Here is a 19,240-nt window from a genome sequence, read left to right as displayed (position 1 = left end):
TTAGGTGTCATGGGAAGGGGAGTGGTTGTTTGGGGGTGTTTAAAGAATGGACCAGTTGGTTGTGGAGGGAATGGCCCCTTTGTAATGTGAATGGGGAGGGGAGGGGAAGATGTGTTTGGTGTTGGGATCAAGCTGAAGGTGCTCTGTAATACAGAGTCCTGGACTAGTGATGCATCTAAATATTTGCCTGCACAATATGATACACTGATGTAGAAAAAAAATCAGCTCTGAATAAACAGCAGCGGTACTAGTTTTTCCTAATTTGGTGCTACAAAATTATTTGCAAACTAGCTGCATTATAACTGAAAAAAAAATCTGATGACTAACTCAGTCCTTTCATTTTATCTCAAGATACAGATTTGTTTGAAAATAACGTGCAAAGCTGTGCAACACTGCCCTCTTTCTTCTCCAGTTAATATACATATTTAAAAAAGGATTATTCAGGTTCCCACATTATATAGGGGCCAAAATTGCCCCTTCCGATAAGGCCTCTGACCGTCTGAAAGCAGCGGCCACGGGGCGGTGCGGAATGGCCGCCGACTCTCCGTGAATGGACCGTCATTTTGTAAATTGTCCTTCTTCAGGAGCAGAGCGGTGTCCGGGACCACTACACCCGTTTTCCCACCGCGGCGTGACCCTTACCTGAAATTACCCCGAAGGAGCGGTGCTGACGCAGCCCAGAGCCCCCGACAACTTTTGCTGTGAAATGGCAGCAGTGCCACCTTTAAAGGTGGCGCTGTCGTCGACATGTTTTGGCTGCAGGTTTAGTCAGGCCCGGCCGAAACTCTCCCTGGTGGCCCAGTGGACCCAACTAAAATGAATGCAGTTTGCAGAGGCTCTCCCCTTTAACTGCGACATGCCAGCTTGATGACATCATTAGCGCAGCGCTGATGACTGACAGTGGCGGACACTCCGTCCCGCCCCCACTTCCACCCCTCTCGTGATGGCCACTCCGCTCCGCCTCCATTTCTGGTCCCATGATGAGGCCACTTCCGCTCTGCTAGAGAAAAAAACCACGAAGAGCTGAATTTCGATGGATAAAACACTTCAAAAACAGTAGGTGCACCCTGTTTCGGTGAATTTCTACCCCATATTCTCCTTCCGTATCTTGCAAGAATTGTCTGACTTTTTACGCTCGAGTTGAAGGATGTCACTGTTGGAGAATGGACATCACTTCCTCTTTGAACCCCGTGTCAGCACCAAGCACTCTAAGGGCAGGTGCAGCCAGGGCTGATTGCAAATTGAAGCTTCCCTTAAACTGTCCCCAAAATGTACGTAACAACCATCTTAGATCATCTCTTACAGCAGCAGTGTGAACCTATTTCCCATATCAGCTGTCCTTGAAACCTCTGAAGTGTATATAATTCAATAGCCAATTAATATTACTGTCCCCTAAGAATTCGGTAAAGCAAACCCAAATTAATTTCACTTAGGACCTTATCGCTGGTCGAGAGAAGAGACAATCTCCCATCAGTTACGCGTGTATTCAACTCCAGTTCCAAGAGATGAAGGAGTATGCTAGTCCTGTTTCATCTACTCCCCACTTCTATATTTCAATTTTTTGTTGTTTGCAGTGAACAGATAATATCAGTAAAAATGATGATCACCTATGTGACGTACTGAAGAAGTTAATTAACAATTCAATGCTAAGGGTGAATTGAATTTGTACCTCCCGCTATTCTGCGGAAACTGACAGTAATTATATGGTTTTATCAGAATGAATCACCAGGAACCAGGAAAATTCAATGTATTATATTTATTCCCTGATGCGTGGAGCACAGCTAGCATCAGTGAAATTAGTTGACTTGGCATGCACACTAAAAATACGCACACAATTGCATATCTTTTGTAGGGCTTATGCTTAATACACCCAATACATTAATATTTAATTAATTTTGACAGGTTTTTGAGACCTAGGGTACATGGTAGACATTAGGAGGAGACGGGTGGGGGGGTTGAGATTTTAACACACTCCATCCCTCTTCCCCCGCCTGATGAAAAGTGAGTAGGGCCGGCAATTAAAATGGAGCTGTGCATTTAGCCACTCCTATCCCTTCCCAATCTGTTGGCTGCAATTTTAAATTGCAGGCAGCAGCAACACCTGCTTGAGGCCGGTGCTTTCCACGGGGACGAGAGCTAGACCTGCATTATAGGCTAGATATTTGAATTTATGCTATCTGCACAGAGCTTCATTCGCATACATCAAGGTTAGTGGGCCCCACAGGATCTTCGATCCATTCATCTTAAAGTTCACCCTTACATGCAAGGTAAGCGATACTGTCGCACACTCAGGCCCGATCTCGCCAACTGTGGCGAGGCCGGGACGGCCGGGATATGTGGCGGGTGGCAAAGCCGCTCTTTGCTCCAGCCTGCACTATATGAACAATCTTCCGTTGATGGGGCTTGTTAAGCCCACCCTGCGAGGTTCCTGACCAATTAAAAGTGCTGCAAACACTGACGAGTGTGAACAAAGGTAAACGGCTGCACCCAGACTACCCTATGACTCCCTCCATATGCTTAGTCACAGCACGCAGGGAGGTTCTCTTTCCTTCCAATGGAGATCAACACAGTCTGGTTGCATATTGCACAAGAGGGCACAAGCAGGGATGTCATCAGTGGGACCCTGTTGCAGTTGCACAAATCTTTTAATTATCACAGTAGATCACGAAACGTTACTGCAAAGCTACACTCAACCTCATCCTGTTGTCCTACTCCTCACATTTATCCTTGTCCCAATATTCAAACTAACAATACACAAGGGTGCTTTAGAGAATGTTCATATGAATGTCCTCCTGAGGTCCCCACCAGCACAGAAGCCAGTCTTCAGGCAATGGGCCCCGACAACAGCTCAGCTGTCGTGCTGAAGATTTGTTCTGTAGAACTAGCTGCACCTCTAGCCAAGCTGTTCCAGTACAGCTACAACAGTGGAATCTATCATTAATGTGGAAAATTGCCCAGGTATGTCCTGTCCACAAAAAGCAGGACAAATCCAATCCGGCCAATTACTGCCCCATCAGTCTACTCTCAATCATCAACAAAATGATGGAAGGTGTCGTAGACAGTGTGATCAAGCGGCACTTACTCATCAATAACCTGCTCACCGATACTCAGTTTGGGTTCCACCAGAACCACTTAGTTCCAGACCTCATTACAGCCTTGGTCCAAACATAGACAAAAAAGCTGAATTCCAAAGGTGAGGTGAGAGTGACTGCCCTTGACATCAAGGCAGCATTTGACCGAGTGTTGCATCAAGGAGCCCGAGTAAAACTAAATCAGGGAGAAAACTCTCCACTGGCTGGATGCCATACTCGGTCAAATGCTGCCTTGATGTCAAGGGCAGTCACTCTCACCTCACCTTTGGAATTCAGCTTTTTTGTCTATGTTTGGACCAAGGCTGTAATGAGGTCTGGAACCGAGTGGTTCTGGTGGAACCCAAACTGAGTATCGGTGAGCAGGTTATTGATGAGTAAGTGCCTAGAACAAAGGAAGATGGTTGTGATGGTTGGAGGTCAATCATCACAGCCCGAGGACATCACTGCAGGAGTTCCTCAGAGCAGCATCCTCGGCCTAACCATCTCAGGTGCTACATCAATGAACTTCCCTCCATCATAAGGTCAGAAATGGGAATGTTTGCTGATGATTGCATTGCGTTCAATTCCATTCGCAACTTTTCAGAAAATGAATTAGTCCATGCCCACATGCAGCAAGATCTGGATGACATTCAGGCTTGGGCTGATAAGTGGCAAGCAACATTCACATCACACAAGTGGCAGGTAATGACCATCTCCAACAAGCGAGAGTCTAACCAGCTCCCCTTGATATTCAACGTCATTACCATCGTTGCATCCCTCACCATCAACATCCTGCGGGTTACCATTGACCAGAAACTTAATTGGACCAGCCACATAAATAATGTGGCAACAAGAGCAGGTGAGAGGCTGGGTATTCTGTGGCGAGTGTCTCACCTCCTGACTCCCCAAAGACTTTCCACCATCTACAAGGCACACGTCAGGAGTGTGATGGAATACTCTCCACTTGCCTGGATGAGTGCACTCGACACCATTCAGGACAAAGCAGCCCGCTTGATTGGTACCCCATTCATCACCTTCAACATTCAATCCCTCCACCACCGGTGCATCGTGGCTGCAGTGTGTACCATCTACAAGATGCACTGCAGCAACTCGCAAGGCTTCTTTGGCAGCAACTCCCAAACCCCCGACCTCTACCATCGAGAAGGACAAGAGCAGCAGGGCACATGGGAGCACCATCACCTGAAAGTTTCCCTTCAAGTTACACACCATCCTGACTTGGAAATATATCGCCGTTCCTTCAAAATTGCTGGGTCAAAATTCTGGAACGCCCTCCTCAACAGCACTGTGGGAGTTCCTTCACCACAAGGACTACACCGGTTCAAGAAGGTGGCTCACCACCTCCTTCTCAAGGGCAATTAGGGGTGGGCAATAAATGCTGGCCTTGCCAACAACGCCCACATCCAAGAACAAATTTTTAAAAAAGTTTCTGTGAATGTGTTGTCAAGCACTGAAATCTTTATTTTTACCACTTTGATTTCTTGGACAGATTTACGAGCACCTTTGAAAGTGTCTTGGCAAGTTCCAGTGAATGGTAAGACATAAGGCCGCTTCCCGCCAACCCCCCCCACCCCCCCCACCCCCCCCTGCAAAATGGTGATGATTGTGAAAAGAATGGCTTGGACATTGTAGGAATGCTTTATGATGTCGGTGTGGGTTGGTGTCAACCTGGCGTATCATGTGGCAGCCAGTGTGTACAGTGTTAAGTGAAGTAAATCTGGCCATAGTGAGGCCATCGCTTGCATCCTTGGCAGCAATGTAGTCGTGTGATGATGCCGTGTCCATTGCAGCCTCAGTTAATTGCGGAGAAGGTTGGTGTTGTTTTGGTGCTACTGGTGTGCCCGATGATGTCGGTGTTGTGGCTGATCATGATGGGATTCTGAGAACCAAGCTGAGATTTTTTTCAAGGGCATCGATGCTGATGGAATAGATGGCAGGTGAGGTTGAGATGACAGAAGCGATCTGTCAATGGTGAGAGAGGTTGTTCCAATGAGGTGACACTGAATAGAGAGTATGTTCCAAATACTTGCTAGCTGCATAAAGGTCAATCTGTCTTCTAAATGCAGTAAGCAACTGCTTCTAACCTTGGAAAGTGAAGACCTATAAATAGGAGCTTTCATAGACTAATTGCAGCTGTCAGGCTAGTGAATCATTCGATGCTGACACAACACCCGACCTACTTACCTGACGTGATAACTATGCTCCAGGAAACTTGTTAAAAACCTGGTAAAATGCTCAGTACATGGTAAAATCCTTTTAACCACCTAAATTGGCTGGCCCGCTGCTTGGTGTCGGGTCTGTGAACCACAGCCAGACCCAACACTTTGGGAATCGACAAGGTGACGGGTTCAGAACGGGATCCCGCCCCGCTGTCAATCTCTGCCATTTTGACAGCCTCCAATCCCTCACTCACAGGGCTGGTAAGATTCCCGCCTCAAGCTCTGGCTCTGCTTAGTTTGGCAAGTGAGTAGAAACTGAGTGAGATGAAAAACATAGCCACAACTTAGTGACACAGTGTCAGAGCACAACCAGTCTGGGTCATGCAGTAAAAGGTGAATTCAAGTTCGATCCCCAGTCTATTTGTTACGAATGACATGGAGTGAAGTCAATGGAATAATGGAAAGGCAGAGATTTAGAAGCAACAAAGCAGTAGACACAGCCAGCACTGAGAGTGTGAGTGAGTGAGTGAGACAGACCAGCTTAATGCATGCTGTAATTATGTTTGATTAAAAACATATTGGTAGGCTCCACAACACTGTTACTACAATAAAAAAGTATATTGGCAGCATGGGGAGGGAAGAGGAAAAATGTAATCAGCAACTTCAGGAATTCCTTTTTCCAAGAATATCGGGACCTTGCTGTTTTGTATTAATGAAATAGATTATGCAATTATTTTCCAAAAATCAAAATTTAGAATATTAGTTAATTTATCGCAACATTTATAGGGTATTTCCACTTGCAATCCTGGATAAATTGCACCAATTCACAAACATTTCTCTAATTTGGGGATCTGTACTTCGTCAGAATCGAGAGCAAAAGTAAGTTCTGCTCCAACATAGAAACATAGAAAATAGGTGCAGGAGTAGGCCATTTGGCCCTTCTAGCCTGCACCGCCATTCAATGAGTTCATGGCTGAACATTCAACTTCAGTACCCCAACAGAATAAGGATGATGATGACTTTTACTTGCATTAACATTTATTCTCAAAACATGAAACCACAATTGTAATGGTCTCTGGGAAATACAAATTAGTACCATTATAATAGAATGAATTTAAAACAACCTATGAGCACTTTGAGATAATTCTATTAGATTTTACTAGATCAGTTACATGCTGCGCAATGAAACAACTGTATCTTCTTCATAATGAGTGTGATGAGCTTTACAAAATAAATGCAATTTTCATCCCGCACACCACAGAGCAAAAATAAAACACAACGGCATCCAAAACAAATCTTGTTAGTTTGAGCAGTTGAACTCTGGTCAAACCACAGAGTTTAAATTTCTACTTCAATTAACATCAAAACACATATACCCTTAGCTGGGTGGATTAACTTTGAGTCGCCAGAGCGTGACCCCTCTTGAGAGAGCCAAGAACAAAGGTATGGCCCAGGTTTTCCTTCTGTCTTGGTTCAAGGAGGAAGCATGACATTAGAAGACAGTAGTTGGAAACTAAAGTTTAGATATGAATTGAAAAACTTCCACATAGATCTCTGAATCGAGACTGTGACAATTAGTCCACTTCCCTTCTTCATGTAACAAAGCCCAAAGGGGCTATATCAATGAGACACTTCCATCTTTACAAGGAGTGAGATTAAATTAGGAAATGTGGGATTGCAAACAATTTAAATGGAAGCATTTTGTATACTATTCCTAGGAGACAGAAACGGGCAATACTTTTGAATTAGAAAGCAAGAGTCATAGAAATATCACAAACATTAAAAAAGAAGATACAATTATCCAAAAAGTATCAAATTCCACAAGACGCGCAAATACTATTTAAACTTGAGGTCCAATTTAAAGTAAAAATGCAGCTTACACAAATGTGAAAAGTTCTCACTGTCCCATTTTATTATAAATTTTGAATTAATATCGTAATTTATCAGTCTGGACAGAATCTAATTTAAAGTTTATCTTTTTCAGATCTCAAGTAAATTCTTAATGGATATATGTTTTTGATTAGCTAGGTAACTGACACCTGTGAAAATCCCTCACCACTTTAAGTGTCTCCAAACCAAACTACCGAGAAATCTGCAGCTGTAGAATTACTCTTTGCCCAAAAGGGTACATAGTCTCTTCCACAAACCCTGAATAAAGATCTTCGGTACAAGTTGGTGGAACCGAGGCTTAGAGACACCCCTCCTGCCGCCCGCCCCACCCCCACCGCCTCCACCTCCAAAGTGTGTACATAAGCACTGCTAGAGTTTAACCAGCTAAAACTACACAGCTTGCCACCAGAGAGCACTGCTAAGTTCCCTGCTGCTCATCTGTCTACAAGCACCCAAGCTGTTCGAGGACATTTACTTGTAGGGTTATCTGGAGCAGAGTGGGAAGAATTTCTGCTCCAAATGACAAATTGATTCCTCCTACTTCCATTAGTGAATCTCACTGGCTGTTCAATCCAGCAGTAGTGCTAGAGTCAAGTATCAGAATACCCAGTTTGCAACAGAGGATTACCTTAATGCCAAACTTTCATTGTTTGGAGCGTCATTTCAACTCCAAGGTGACTCCACTTAGCTCCCGAAAAGGACATTCAATAGTTGGGTCATTAGACAGCTGTCGAGCATGGGTCTGAGCATTAACTAGGTGGACAGAGGTACCATGAGTTCTTCACGAGCAACATGTGAAACAGCACAACTCACCATAAGATGTGTAAGTGAATTGCCATCATCTTTCTCACTACAGCTAAATGATACCCCATGGATCCACTCAGGGTTACTCAGTGACAAATCAGTGCAAGCTGTAGCCCTCGTTTTCTGTAGCCTCTTTCCCCTTTTTGGCATAAATTCAGCTTACAGCTCTGATTTGGAATTTGTACATGGCTTGAAAGAAAGTTTTCTATTTCACATCTCATAGTTCATGACAATGAAAGCGAGAAATTGGACACATTTGTATGCCACAAGCTTAACCCGCATTGGGACTTTACTGCCACTGAAGAAAAATGAGAAAGACCGTAAGTACCCTCCATCCCTTCACAGCATGGTTCCAAAGTACGGTGTCCAGGCTGAAAATGATGTTCATCAAGAGCTGCAGGTACCATTATGAAATAACAGTTGGTATCTTGCAACTAATACCTATAGGATTTCCTCTTGGACTATGCAAAATCACTATACTGCATTTATGGGCACCCACCAACATATCCCATAGTTAGTTGATTGTTTAAAATGGTGGGTGGAGCTAATTAGATCCCTAGGTAAATCCACCAATAAGACAATACAAGGAGTGCTGCAACTCTTTCAAAAATGCCTAGAATGGATGCTCCAAGTCTATCCTTTGCGATGCCATCCGAAGCCTCATTGATGATATTGCCTAGGGTGTAGACAACTTTATCCTACTGCTCCTTTGAGAGAATAGATTGCCACAACTATAGTCTGGAATAACAACTATGCCAATCTGAATCAGAATCCTATTCAACAGCATCAGAAGGACAACTCCCACATGAATGGGTGAGTCCCAGCATTGTTCATGAACACAATTGCCTTTCTTTTGATCATGGACTCAGCTCCACTTCCCTGCCCAGATCAGATCAGCCATGATGTTATTAAATGGCGGAGGAGGCTCGAGGGGCCAAATGGCCTACTCCTGTTCCTGTTTCTTATGTTCTTATGTTGTGATGCTTCGCACAAATAACAACCTGTTCACATGCATTATCTGGGCTCAGACATGAAAAAGGTCAGTGGACAAAGTGTCAGAGGACTTCCGGCATTCAGGAATCTAAACTCCAACATCAGTCACTGCCTTCAGGAGAGCGGAGAGAAAATGAAAGAAAATGAATAAAAATTTACAGCCAGTTGCAATGGGATTTGATATTTCAAATTGGAACAAAGGCTTAGCAGATATCAGCCGTGGGTTCAGCCAAGGAGCTTCTTCATGGATTTAATAGTGATCTTTTTCATTCCTGGACACTCATCCAGACATAATCATTTACTATTGCTGTTTTCAATAAGCATTCTCTAAACAAATGGCATTTGATAGATCTTAATATGCAGGCTGTATCGTTACTCAACTAGTGATATTAGCAATAAACGGAAACATTAGAACATAAGAAATAGGAGCAGCAGTAGGCCACTTGGCTCCTTGAGCTTGCACCGCCATTCAATAAGATCATGGCTGAACTGATCTTGGCCTCAACACTTTCCTGACCGCTCCCCATAACCCACATCTTGTATCGTTCAAAAATCTGTCCAGCTTCACTTTATTCAATGATCCAGCCTCTACAGCTCTCTGGGATAGAGAATTCCAAAGATTCACGACCTTCTGAGAGAAGAAATTCCTCCTCATTTCTGTTTTAAATGGGTGACCCCTTATTCTGAAACTATGGCCCCTAGTTCTAGATTCCCCCACGAGGAGAAACATCCTCTCTGCATCTACCCTGTCAAGCCCCCTCAGAATCTTACATATTTCAACAAGATCAACTCTCATTCTTCTAAATGCCAATGAGTATAAGAATATAAGAACATAAGAAATAGGAGAAGGAGTAGGCCATATGGCCCCTCGAGCCTGCTCCGCCATTCAATATCATGGCTGATCTGCTCCTGCCCGCTCCCCATAATCCCTTATCCCCTTATCGTTTAAGAAACTGTCTATTTCTGTCTTAAATTTATTCAATGTCTCAGCCTTCACAGCTCTCTGAGGCAGCGAATTCCACAGATTTACAACCTTCTGAGAGAAGAAATTGCTCCTCATCTCAGTTTTAAATGGGCGGCCCCTTATTCTAAGATCATGCCCTCTAGTTCTAGTCTCCCCCATCAGTGAAAACATCCTCACTGCATCCACCTTGTCAAGCCCCCTCATAATCTTATACAGTTCGATAAGATCACCTCTCATTCTTCTGAATTCCAATGAGTAGAGGTCCAACCTACTCAACCTTTCCTCATAAGTCAACCCCTTCATCCCCGGAATCAACCTAGTGAACCTTCTCTGAACTGCCTCCAATGCAAGTATATTCATCCTTAAATAAAACGACCCAACCTGTACTGAGTACCCTAGGTGTGGTCTCACCAACACCCTGTACAGTTGTAGCAAGACTTTCCTATTTTTATACTCTATCCCCATTGCAATTAAGTCCAACATTCCATTTTATTTCCTAATTACTTACTGTACCTGCATGCTAACTTTTTGTGTTTCATGTACAAGGACCCCCTGTTCAGCAGGATTTTGTAGTCTCTCTACATTTAAATCATAATTTGCTTTTATTTTCTTCCTACTAAAGTGGATATCCTCACATTTTCCCACATTATACTTAATCTACCAAATTTTTGCCCATTCACTTAGTCTGTCTATATCCCTTTGCAAATTCTTTGTGTCCTCTTCACAACTTGCTTTCCGATCTTTCTTTGCATCATCAGCAAATTTGGCTACATTATACTCGGTCCCTTCATCCAAGTCATTAATATAGATTGTAAATAGTTGACGACCCAGCACCGATCCCTGTGGCACCCGACTAGTTAAAGTTTGCTGTCCTGAAAATGAGCCATTTATCCCAATTCTCTGTTATCTGTTCGTTAGCTAATCCTCTATCCATGCTAATATATTACCCCCAAACCCATGAGCTCTTATCTTGTGCAGTTACCTTTTTTGTGGCACCTTATCAAATGGCTTCAGGAAATCTAAATACACTACATCTATTGGTTCCCCTTTATCCACCCTGCTCTTTGTGTCCTCAAAGAATTCTAGCAAATTTATCAAACATGATTTCCCTTTCATAAAACCATGCTGACTCGGCTTCATTGTATTATGATTTTCTAAATGTCCTGCTATTATTTCCTTAATAATGTACTCCAGCATTTTCACAATGACAGATGTTAGACTAACTGGTCTAAAGTTTCCTGCTTTCTGGCTCCCTTCTTTCTTGAATGGGGGTGTTACATTTGCATTTATCCAACCCACTGGGACTTCTCCAGAATCCAGGGAATTTTGGTAGATTACAGCCAATGCATCCATTATCTCTGCAGCCACTTCTATTATGCAGGCCATCAGTTCCATGGGACTTGTCCACCTTCAGTCCCATTAGTTTGCCTAGTACTTTTTCTCTAGTGATAGGGGTTGCTTTAAGTTCCCCCTTCCTATAGCCCCTTGATTATCTATTATTATTGGGATGCTTTTTGACTCTTCTACCGTGAAGACTGATACAAAATACTTGCTCAAGGTTTCTGCCATTTCCCTGTTTCCCATTATTAATTCACCGGTCTCATCCTCTAAGGGACCAATGTTTACTTTAGCTACTCTCTTCCTTTTTATATACCTGTAGAAGTTCTTACTGTCTGTTTTTATAGTTCTTGCTAGTTTACTCTCATAATCTATCTTCTCTCTCTCTTGGATGATGTGGAATCTGTATGGGTGGACCTGCGGAATACCAAAGGGCAGAAAATACTAGTGGGAGTTGTGTACAGACCACCAAACAGTAGTAGTGAGGTTGGGGACAGCATCAAACAAGAAATTAGGGATGCATGCAATAAAGGTATAGCAGTAATAACGGGCGACTTTAATCTACATATAGATTGGGCTAAGCAAAGTGGTAGCAATACGGTGGAGGAGGATTTCCTGGAGTGTATTAGGGATGGTTTTCCAGATCAATATGCCGAGGAACCAACTAGAGGCCTGGCCATCCTAGACTGGGTGATGTGTAATGAGAAAGGACTAATTAGCAATCTTGTTGTGCGAGGCCCTTTGGGAAAGAGTGACCATAATATGGTAGAATTCTTTATTAAGATGGAGAGTGACACAGTTAATTCAGAGACTAGAGTCCTGAACTTAAGGTAAGGTAACTTCGAAGGTATGAGACGTGAATTGGCTAGAATAGACTGGTGAAAGATACTTAAAGGGTTGACGGTGGATAGGCAATGGCAAACATTTAAAGATCAGATGGATGAACTTCAACAATTGTACATCCCTGTCTGGAGTAAAAATAAAACGGGGAAGGTGGCTCAACCGTGGCTAACAAGGGAAATTAAGGATAGTGTTAAATCCAAGGAAGAGGCATATAAATTGGCCAGAAAAAGCAGCAAACCTGAGGATTAGAAGAAATTTAGAATTCTGCAGAGGAGGACAAAGGGTTTAATTAGGAGGGGGGAAAATAGAGTATGAGAGGAAGATTGCTGGGAACAAAAAACTGACTGCAAAAGCTTCCATAGATATGTGAAGAGAAAACGATTAGTGAAGACAAACGTAGGTCCCTTGCAGTCAGATTCAGGTGAATTTATAATGGGGAACAAAGAAATGGTAGACCAGTTGAACAAATACTTTGGTTCTGTCTTCATGAAGGAAGACACAAATAACCTTCTGGAAATACCAGGGGACCGAGGGTCTAGTGAGAAGGAGGAACTGAAGGATATCCTTATCAGATGGGAAATTGTGTTAGGGAAATTGATGGGATTGAAGGCTGATAAATCCCCAGGACCTGATCGTCTGCATCCCAGAGTACTTAAGGAAGTGGCCCGAGAAATAGTGGATGCATTGGTGATCATTTTCCAACAATATATCAACTCTGGATCAGTTCCTATGGACTGGAGGGTAGCTAATGTAACACCACTTTTTAAAAAAGGAGAGAGAGAGAAAACGGGTAATTATAGACTGGTTAGCCTGACATCAGTAGTGGGGAAAATGTTGGAATCAATTATTAAAAATGAAATAGCAGCACATTTGGAAAGCAGTGACAGGATCGGTCCAAGTTAGCATGGATTTATGAAAGGGAAATCATGCTTGACAAATCTTCTAGAATTTCTTGAGGATGTGACTAGTAGAGTAGACAAGGGAGAGCCAGTGGATGTGGTGTATTTGGACTTTCAAAAGGCTTTTGACAAGGTCCCACACAAGAGATTGGTGTGCAAAATTAAAGCACATGGTATTGAGGGTAATGTACTGACGTGGATAGAGAACTGGTTGGCAGACAGGAAGCAGAGAGTCGGGATAAACGGGTCCTTTTCAGAATGGCAGGCAGTGACTAGTGAGGTGTCGCAGGGCTCAGTGCTGGACCCCAGCTATTTACAATATACATCAATGATTTAGATGAAGGAATTGAGTTTAATATCTCCAAGTTTGCAGATGACACTAAGCTGGGTGGTGGTGTGAGCTGTGAGGTTGATGCTAAAAGGCTGCAGGGTGACTTGGACAGGTTAGGTGAGTGGGCAAATGCATGACAGATGCAGTATAATGTGGATAAATGTGAGGTTATCCACTTTGGTGGCAAAAACACGAAGGCAGAATATTATCTGAATGGCGGTAGATTAAGAAAAGGGGAGATGCAATGAGACCTCGGTGTCATGGTACATCAGTCATTGAAAGTTGGCATGCAGGTACAGTAGTCGGTGAAGGCGGCAAATGGTATGTTGGCCTTCATAGCTAAGGGATGTGAGTATAGGAGCAGCGAGGTCTTACTACAGTTGTACAGGGCCTTGGTGCGACCTCACCTGGAATATTGTGTGCAGTTTTGGTCTTCTAATCTGAGAAAGGATGTTCTTGCTATTGAGGGAGTGCAGCGAAGGTTCACCAGACTGATTCCCGGGATGCCAGGACTAACATATGAGGAGAGACTGGATCGACTGGGCCTGTATTCACTGGAGTTTAGAAGGATGAGAGGGGATCTTATAGAAACATATAAAATTCTGACAGGACTGGATAGGTTAGATGCAGGAAGAATGTTCCCGATGTTGGGGAAGTCCAGAACCAGAGGATACAGTCTAAGGATAAGGGGTAAGCCATTTAGGACTGAGATGAGGAGAAACTTCTTCACTGAGAGAGTTATTAACCTGTGCAATTCTCTACCGCAGAGAGTTGTGGATGCCAGTCATTGGATATAATCAAGAGGGAGTTAGATATGGCCCTTACGGCTAAAGGGATCAAGGGGTATGGAGAGAAAGCAGGAAAGAGGTGAATGATCAGCCATGATCTTATTGAATGGTGGTGCAGGCTTGAAGGGCCGAATGGCTTACTCCTGCACCTATTTTCTATGTTTCTATGTTTATTATTTTTTTAGCCGTCCTTTGCTGGTTTTTAAAAATTTCCCAATCCTCTGGCCTTGCACTAATCTTTGCAAAATTGTATGCCTTTTTTTTCAATTTGATACTATCCTTAACTTCCTTAGTTAGCCACAGATGGTTCATCCTTCTTTTCGAGTCTTTCTTTTTCACTGGAATATATCTTTGCTGAGAGTTATGAAATAGCTCCTTAAATATTTGCCACTGCTTATCTACTGTCTTACCCTTTAATCAATTTTTCCGATCCACTTTAGCCATCTCTGTCTTCATACCTTTGTAATTGCCTTTATTTAAGTTTCGAACATTTGTTTGAGACCCAAGTTTCTTAGCCTCAAACTGAATTATAAATTCGAACATGCTATGATCACTCTTCCCTAGAGGTTCTTTTACTATGAGATCCTTAATTAATCCCATCTCATTACACATTACCATATCTAAAATAGCCTGCTCCCTGGTTGGTTCCACAACTGTCCCGAACTCATCCTCAAGGCTACCTTTGTCAATTTGATTTGTCCAATGTAAATTATGTTGAGAACAAGTCCTGAGATTTTCCAGCAACCATTCTGAGGAATTGTACCTAACGTTTGAACAAACTGTATAAATAACTGACCAGATATGACCTGATAACCTTCGCAGTATTCTATTGAAAAGTAATTTCTAAATCCTGCCTTTCCCTCAGAAGAAGAGATCTTCTCCATGTATATCCATTTAGGACATGGATAAGCTTAAATATGGACAATAAGGACAGATATTATTTGTGCAGAAAGCTACAGAAATACTAATTTTACACACCTGTAGAGGTGACTAACCAGTGCTGCAAGAGTTACCCGGTTGACACGTGGTAATGTTTGTATTAACATTCTGTACTTTTCCAGTCGTTCCTTTTCATCTTGTACATCTGGTGACAAAGATCGAAAGGGTTAAGCACAGGCAGAAAGTTCACAAAAAGGTAATACATCAAATGGACTCAACACGACTGAACTGTGCAACTACATATATATATAAAAAAAATCTTACAACCCTGATTACCACACTGGCCTTTTCTTGATGTAAAATGGCATACCTCCTTCATGAGCACAACTCATTACGGAGCGGTGCCCTTCGTGACTTAAGGTAACAGGTTGCTGGAAGTCGTGTGTTCTCTCACAGGGCTGTAGCTGAACTCATTTTAATGAGATTATAAGCACTTTATGGCATGGAAGGTTCTGCTTACAGAATTCTACAGGGAGTTAATTTCCACTTTCTCCTAAACAAACAAAACTTTTATGCAATTCAGCTTTCAGTGAATTCATCCAGCAGCTCACTGAACACACATGAAATACCTTTGCACTCTGGGGCTTTATGATTTATGGAACTCATTCTGAATTGTGGTTTGGGGTTTGTATCTCACTTGATTGCAACCTTTCCTAAAATTACATACTTAAAATATCCACAAGAAACATGCAGACATAAATTCATGATGTATTTGGATTTGAAAAGGAGATGTATTAAAATGCTAAGCTTGGGATGAATATATATATTTTTGCTCTGGTGAAAGAAGCTAAAATAGGTGGAAAACATGATGGTGGGGGGGGGGGGGTGGGGGGGGGGAATAAAGCGTGTTGTGCAGATAAGAGAATATAAAAGGGCAGAATTTGAAATCACAAAGGCTATGTATGTGATATTGCAAAATGTCAATTTTGCTAAAAGTTTAACTATTTCATGATTATCCACCTTTCTCTGGTGTTTAAATGTGTCAAGTTATTTGTTGAAAGAAGCACTTTGTTTGAAGGCTATATAATGTATTGATATTTCTTTGTCAAAAGTAGCTATAATGCTGGCAGAGTCTCGTGACACTTGTGAGAAAAAAATTCTGCTTTGCATCAACAAAAGTTTAATTAATGTATGTAAGTTTTTTTATTCGTTCCTGGGATGTGAGCGTCATTGGCAAGGCCAGCATTTATTGCCCATCCCTAATTGACCATGAGAAGGAGGTGGTGAGCTGCCTTCTTGAACTGTTGCAGTCCTGCAGTGGTGAAGGTATTCCCACAGTGCTATTAGGGAGGGAGTTCCAGGATTTTAACCCAGCGATGATGAAGAAACAGTGGTATATTTCCAAGTCAGGTTGGTGTGCAACTTGGTGGAGAAATTGCAGGTGATGGTGTTCCCATGCGCCTGCTGCAATTGTCCTTCGAGGTAGTCGAGGTCGTGAGTTTAGAATGTGCTGTCGAAGAGATCTTGGTGAGTTGCTGCAGTGCATCATGTAGATGGTACACACTGCAGCCATGGTGTGTCGGTGGTGGAGTAAATATTTAACGTGATGGATGGGGTGCCGATCAAGCCGACTACTCTGTCCTGGATGGTGTTGAGCTTCTAGGGTGTTGTTGGAACTGCACGCATCCAGGAAAGTGGAGAGTATTCCATCACATACCTGACTTGTGCCTTGTGGAAAGATTTGAGGAGTCTGGAAGTGAGAAACTTGGCACAGCATACCCAGCCTCTGGCCTGCTCTTGTAGCCACAGTTTTTATGTGCCTGGTCCAGTTCAGTTTCTGGTCAATGGTGACCTCCAGAATGTTGATGGCAGGGGATTCGGCGATGGTAATGCGGTGGTTGGACCCTCTCTCTTGTTGGAGATGGTCACTGCCTGGCACCTGTGTGGCGCAAATGTTACTTGCCACTTATCAGCCCAAGCCTGAATGTCATCCAGGTCTTGCTGCATGCGGGCTTGGACTGTTTCATTATCTGGGGAGTTACGAATGGAACTGAACACTGTGCAATCATCAGTGAACATCCCCACTTCTGACCTTATGATGGAGGGAAGGTCATAGATGAAGCAGCTGAAGATGGTTGGGCCTAGGGCACTGCCCTGAGGAACACCCGCAGCGATGTCCTGTGGCTGAGATGATTGACCTCCAGCAACCACAACCATCTTCCTTTGTACTAGATATGACATCAGCCAGAGGAGACTTTTCCTCCGACTCCCATTGACTTCAATTTTATTTGGGCTCTTTGATGCCATATATGGTCAAATGCTGCCTTAATGTCAAGGGCAGTCACTCTCACCTCAGCTCTGGAAATCAGTTATTTTGTCCATATTTGGTCCAATGTTGTAAAGAGGTGTGGAACCGAGTGGTCCTGTTGGAAGCCAAACTGAGCATCAGTGAGCAGATTATTGGTAAAAGAGAGGTTAACTACCTCCCATGACATTCAACGGCATTACCATCATCGAATCCCCCTCCATCAACATCCTGCATGTCAACATTGACCAGAAACTTAACTGGACCAGCCACATAAATACTGTGACTAGAAGAGCAAGTCAGAGGCTGGGTATTCTGCGGTGAGCGTCTCACCTCCGGACTCCCCAAAGCCTTTTCACCATCGACAAGGCACAAGTCAGGAGTGTGATGGAATACTCTCCACTTGCCTGGATGAGTGCAGCTCCAACAACACTCAAGAAGCTCGACACCATCCAGGAAAAAGCAGTCCCCTTAATTGGCACCCTATCCACTACCTCCAAAATTCACTCCCTCCACCACTGGCACACCATGGGTGCAGTGTGTACCATATATAAGATGCACTGCAGCAACTCGCCAAGGCTTCTTCCCGAGCACCTCCCAAATCCGCGACCTCGACCACTTAGAAGGGCAAGGGTACAGACGCATGGGAACACCATCGCCTGTAAGTTCCCCTCCAAGTCACATACCACCCTTACTTGGAAATATATCGCCTTTCCTTCATCGTCGCTGGGTCAAAATCCTGGAACTCCCTCCCTAACAGCACTGTGGGAGTATCTTCACCACAAGGACAGCAATGGTTCAAGAAGACGGCTCACCACCACCTTTTCAAAGACAATTAGGGATGTGCAATAAATGCTGGCTTTACCAGCGACGCCCACATCCCAGGAATGAATTTTAAAAAAAAACAAGGAATAAAGGTAATGTTCTGTTGCAAAGTGCAAAATTGCAATTGCTCAGATGTCAGAGACTGACGACAATTAATGAGGTGCAGACTGCAGAACGTAGTTATCTATTCAAACTGGCCAGGCAAAAGCCAGTAAACGCAATAACACAAAGACCTGTCTGATATATTTATGTTACATTAGAATCATGTCTGATACTATCTGCTACTGATGTAGCACACAAACCAGGTAAATCAAGTAATTGCTCTACTGATGTGCAAATGTACTAAAAATAAAGTTAAGTCTTCTAATGATGGCCATTAGTGGAGTAATTAATTAATTCTTTCATATTAGGATTCAGTCTCTCCTATATCTTCACCATCAACTTCCCCAAAGGAGAGTTCCTGATACCAGCTGGATTATTGGTTTGTAATAGCGATGAATAGCAGAAAGGAAAGGAAAAAAGAATAGGTCCATGTCAATTCATGCTATTCTCACATGGTGCCTTAATGTAAGCTTAATGGCAACAATTGCAGAATTTGTAACACTTTTTATCTATTTATTGGGGCAAGACAAAAATAGGCCCCGATATTTGATATTAACTCGGAGGCATGTTCGGAGCAAGGGGTGGGGTCCAATATTGCTTGGGAAACGCGGAAAGAATTTCAGAACGTCTGTCTGTGGCATTTTAACGCAGCCAGCTCATTTTCATTTTACTTTTAGTTTTGTCATTGATTGCGCAATAATGGGCGTGATGAGGACCCGCATGACGCAATCTCAACTCGAGACTTTAAAGGGCCAATCAAAAGATGGAATTTGGAGGAATTAAGAGTTTGCACAAAGAGGGGGGAGACATTTCATTATGGAGTCAGGACGGTCAAGGGCTGCACCTCAATTTAATGATGCATCACTTGATGTACTGCTGGGGGCAGTGAGAAGTCGTAGAGAGATACTCTTCCCCAGCAACGGGAGATAGAAACCTGCTGTTGCCACAAAGCAGTTGTGACGAAGGAGGAGGCATAGGTGGTCAGCAGCAGGAGCATTGTGCCACGCTCCTGGATTCAGTGCAGGAACAGC

At 43.2% G+C, this 19,240-nt stretch overlaps 1 protein-coding gene across 2 annotated transcripts in view; it reads right to left on the bottom strand.

Annotated features, from left to right (window-relative positions):
- Positions 1-19,240, bottom strand: part of arap2 (ArfGAP with RhoGAP domain, ankyrin repeat and PH domain 2) — a 598,549-nt gene that overhangs the window by 144,294 nt on the left and 435,015 nt on the right. For both annotated transcript variants that reach the window (XM_070870551.1, XM_070870553.1), the window contains exon 22: positions 15,077-15,182. In XM_070870551.1, coding sequence (XP_070726652.1) covers positions 15,077-15,182 — 106 coding nt within the window. The remainder of the gene's footprint in view (positions 1-15,076; positions 15,183-19,240) is intronic.

This window comes from Pristiophorus japonicus, chromosome 2 (genome assembly GCF_044704955.1).
Source record: "Pristiophorus japonicus isolate sPriJap1 chromosome 2, sPriJap1.hap1, whole genome shotgun sequence".
Lineage (NCBI taxonomy): Eukaryota > Metazoa > Chordata > Chondrichthyes > Pristiophoridae > Pristiophorus > Pristiophorus japonicus.
This window is presented reverse-complemented; position numbering and strand designations above follow the sequence as displayed.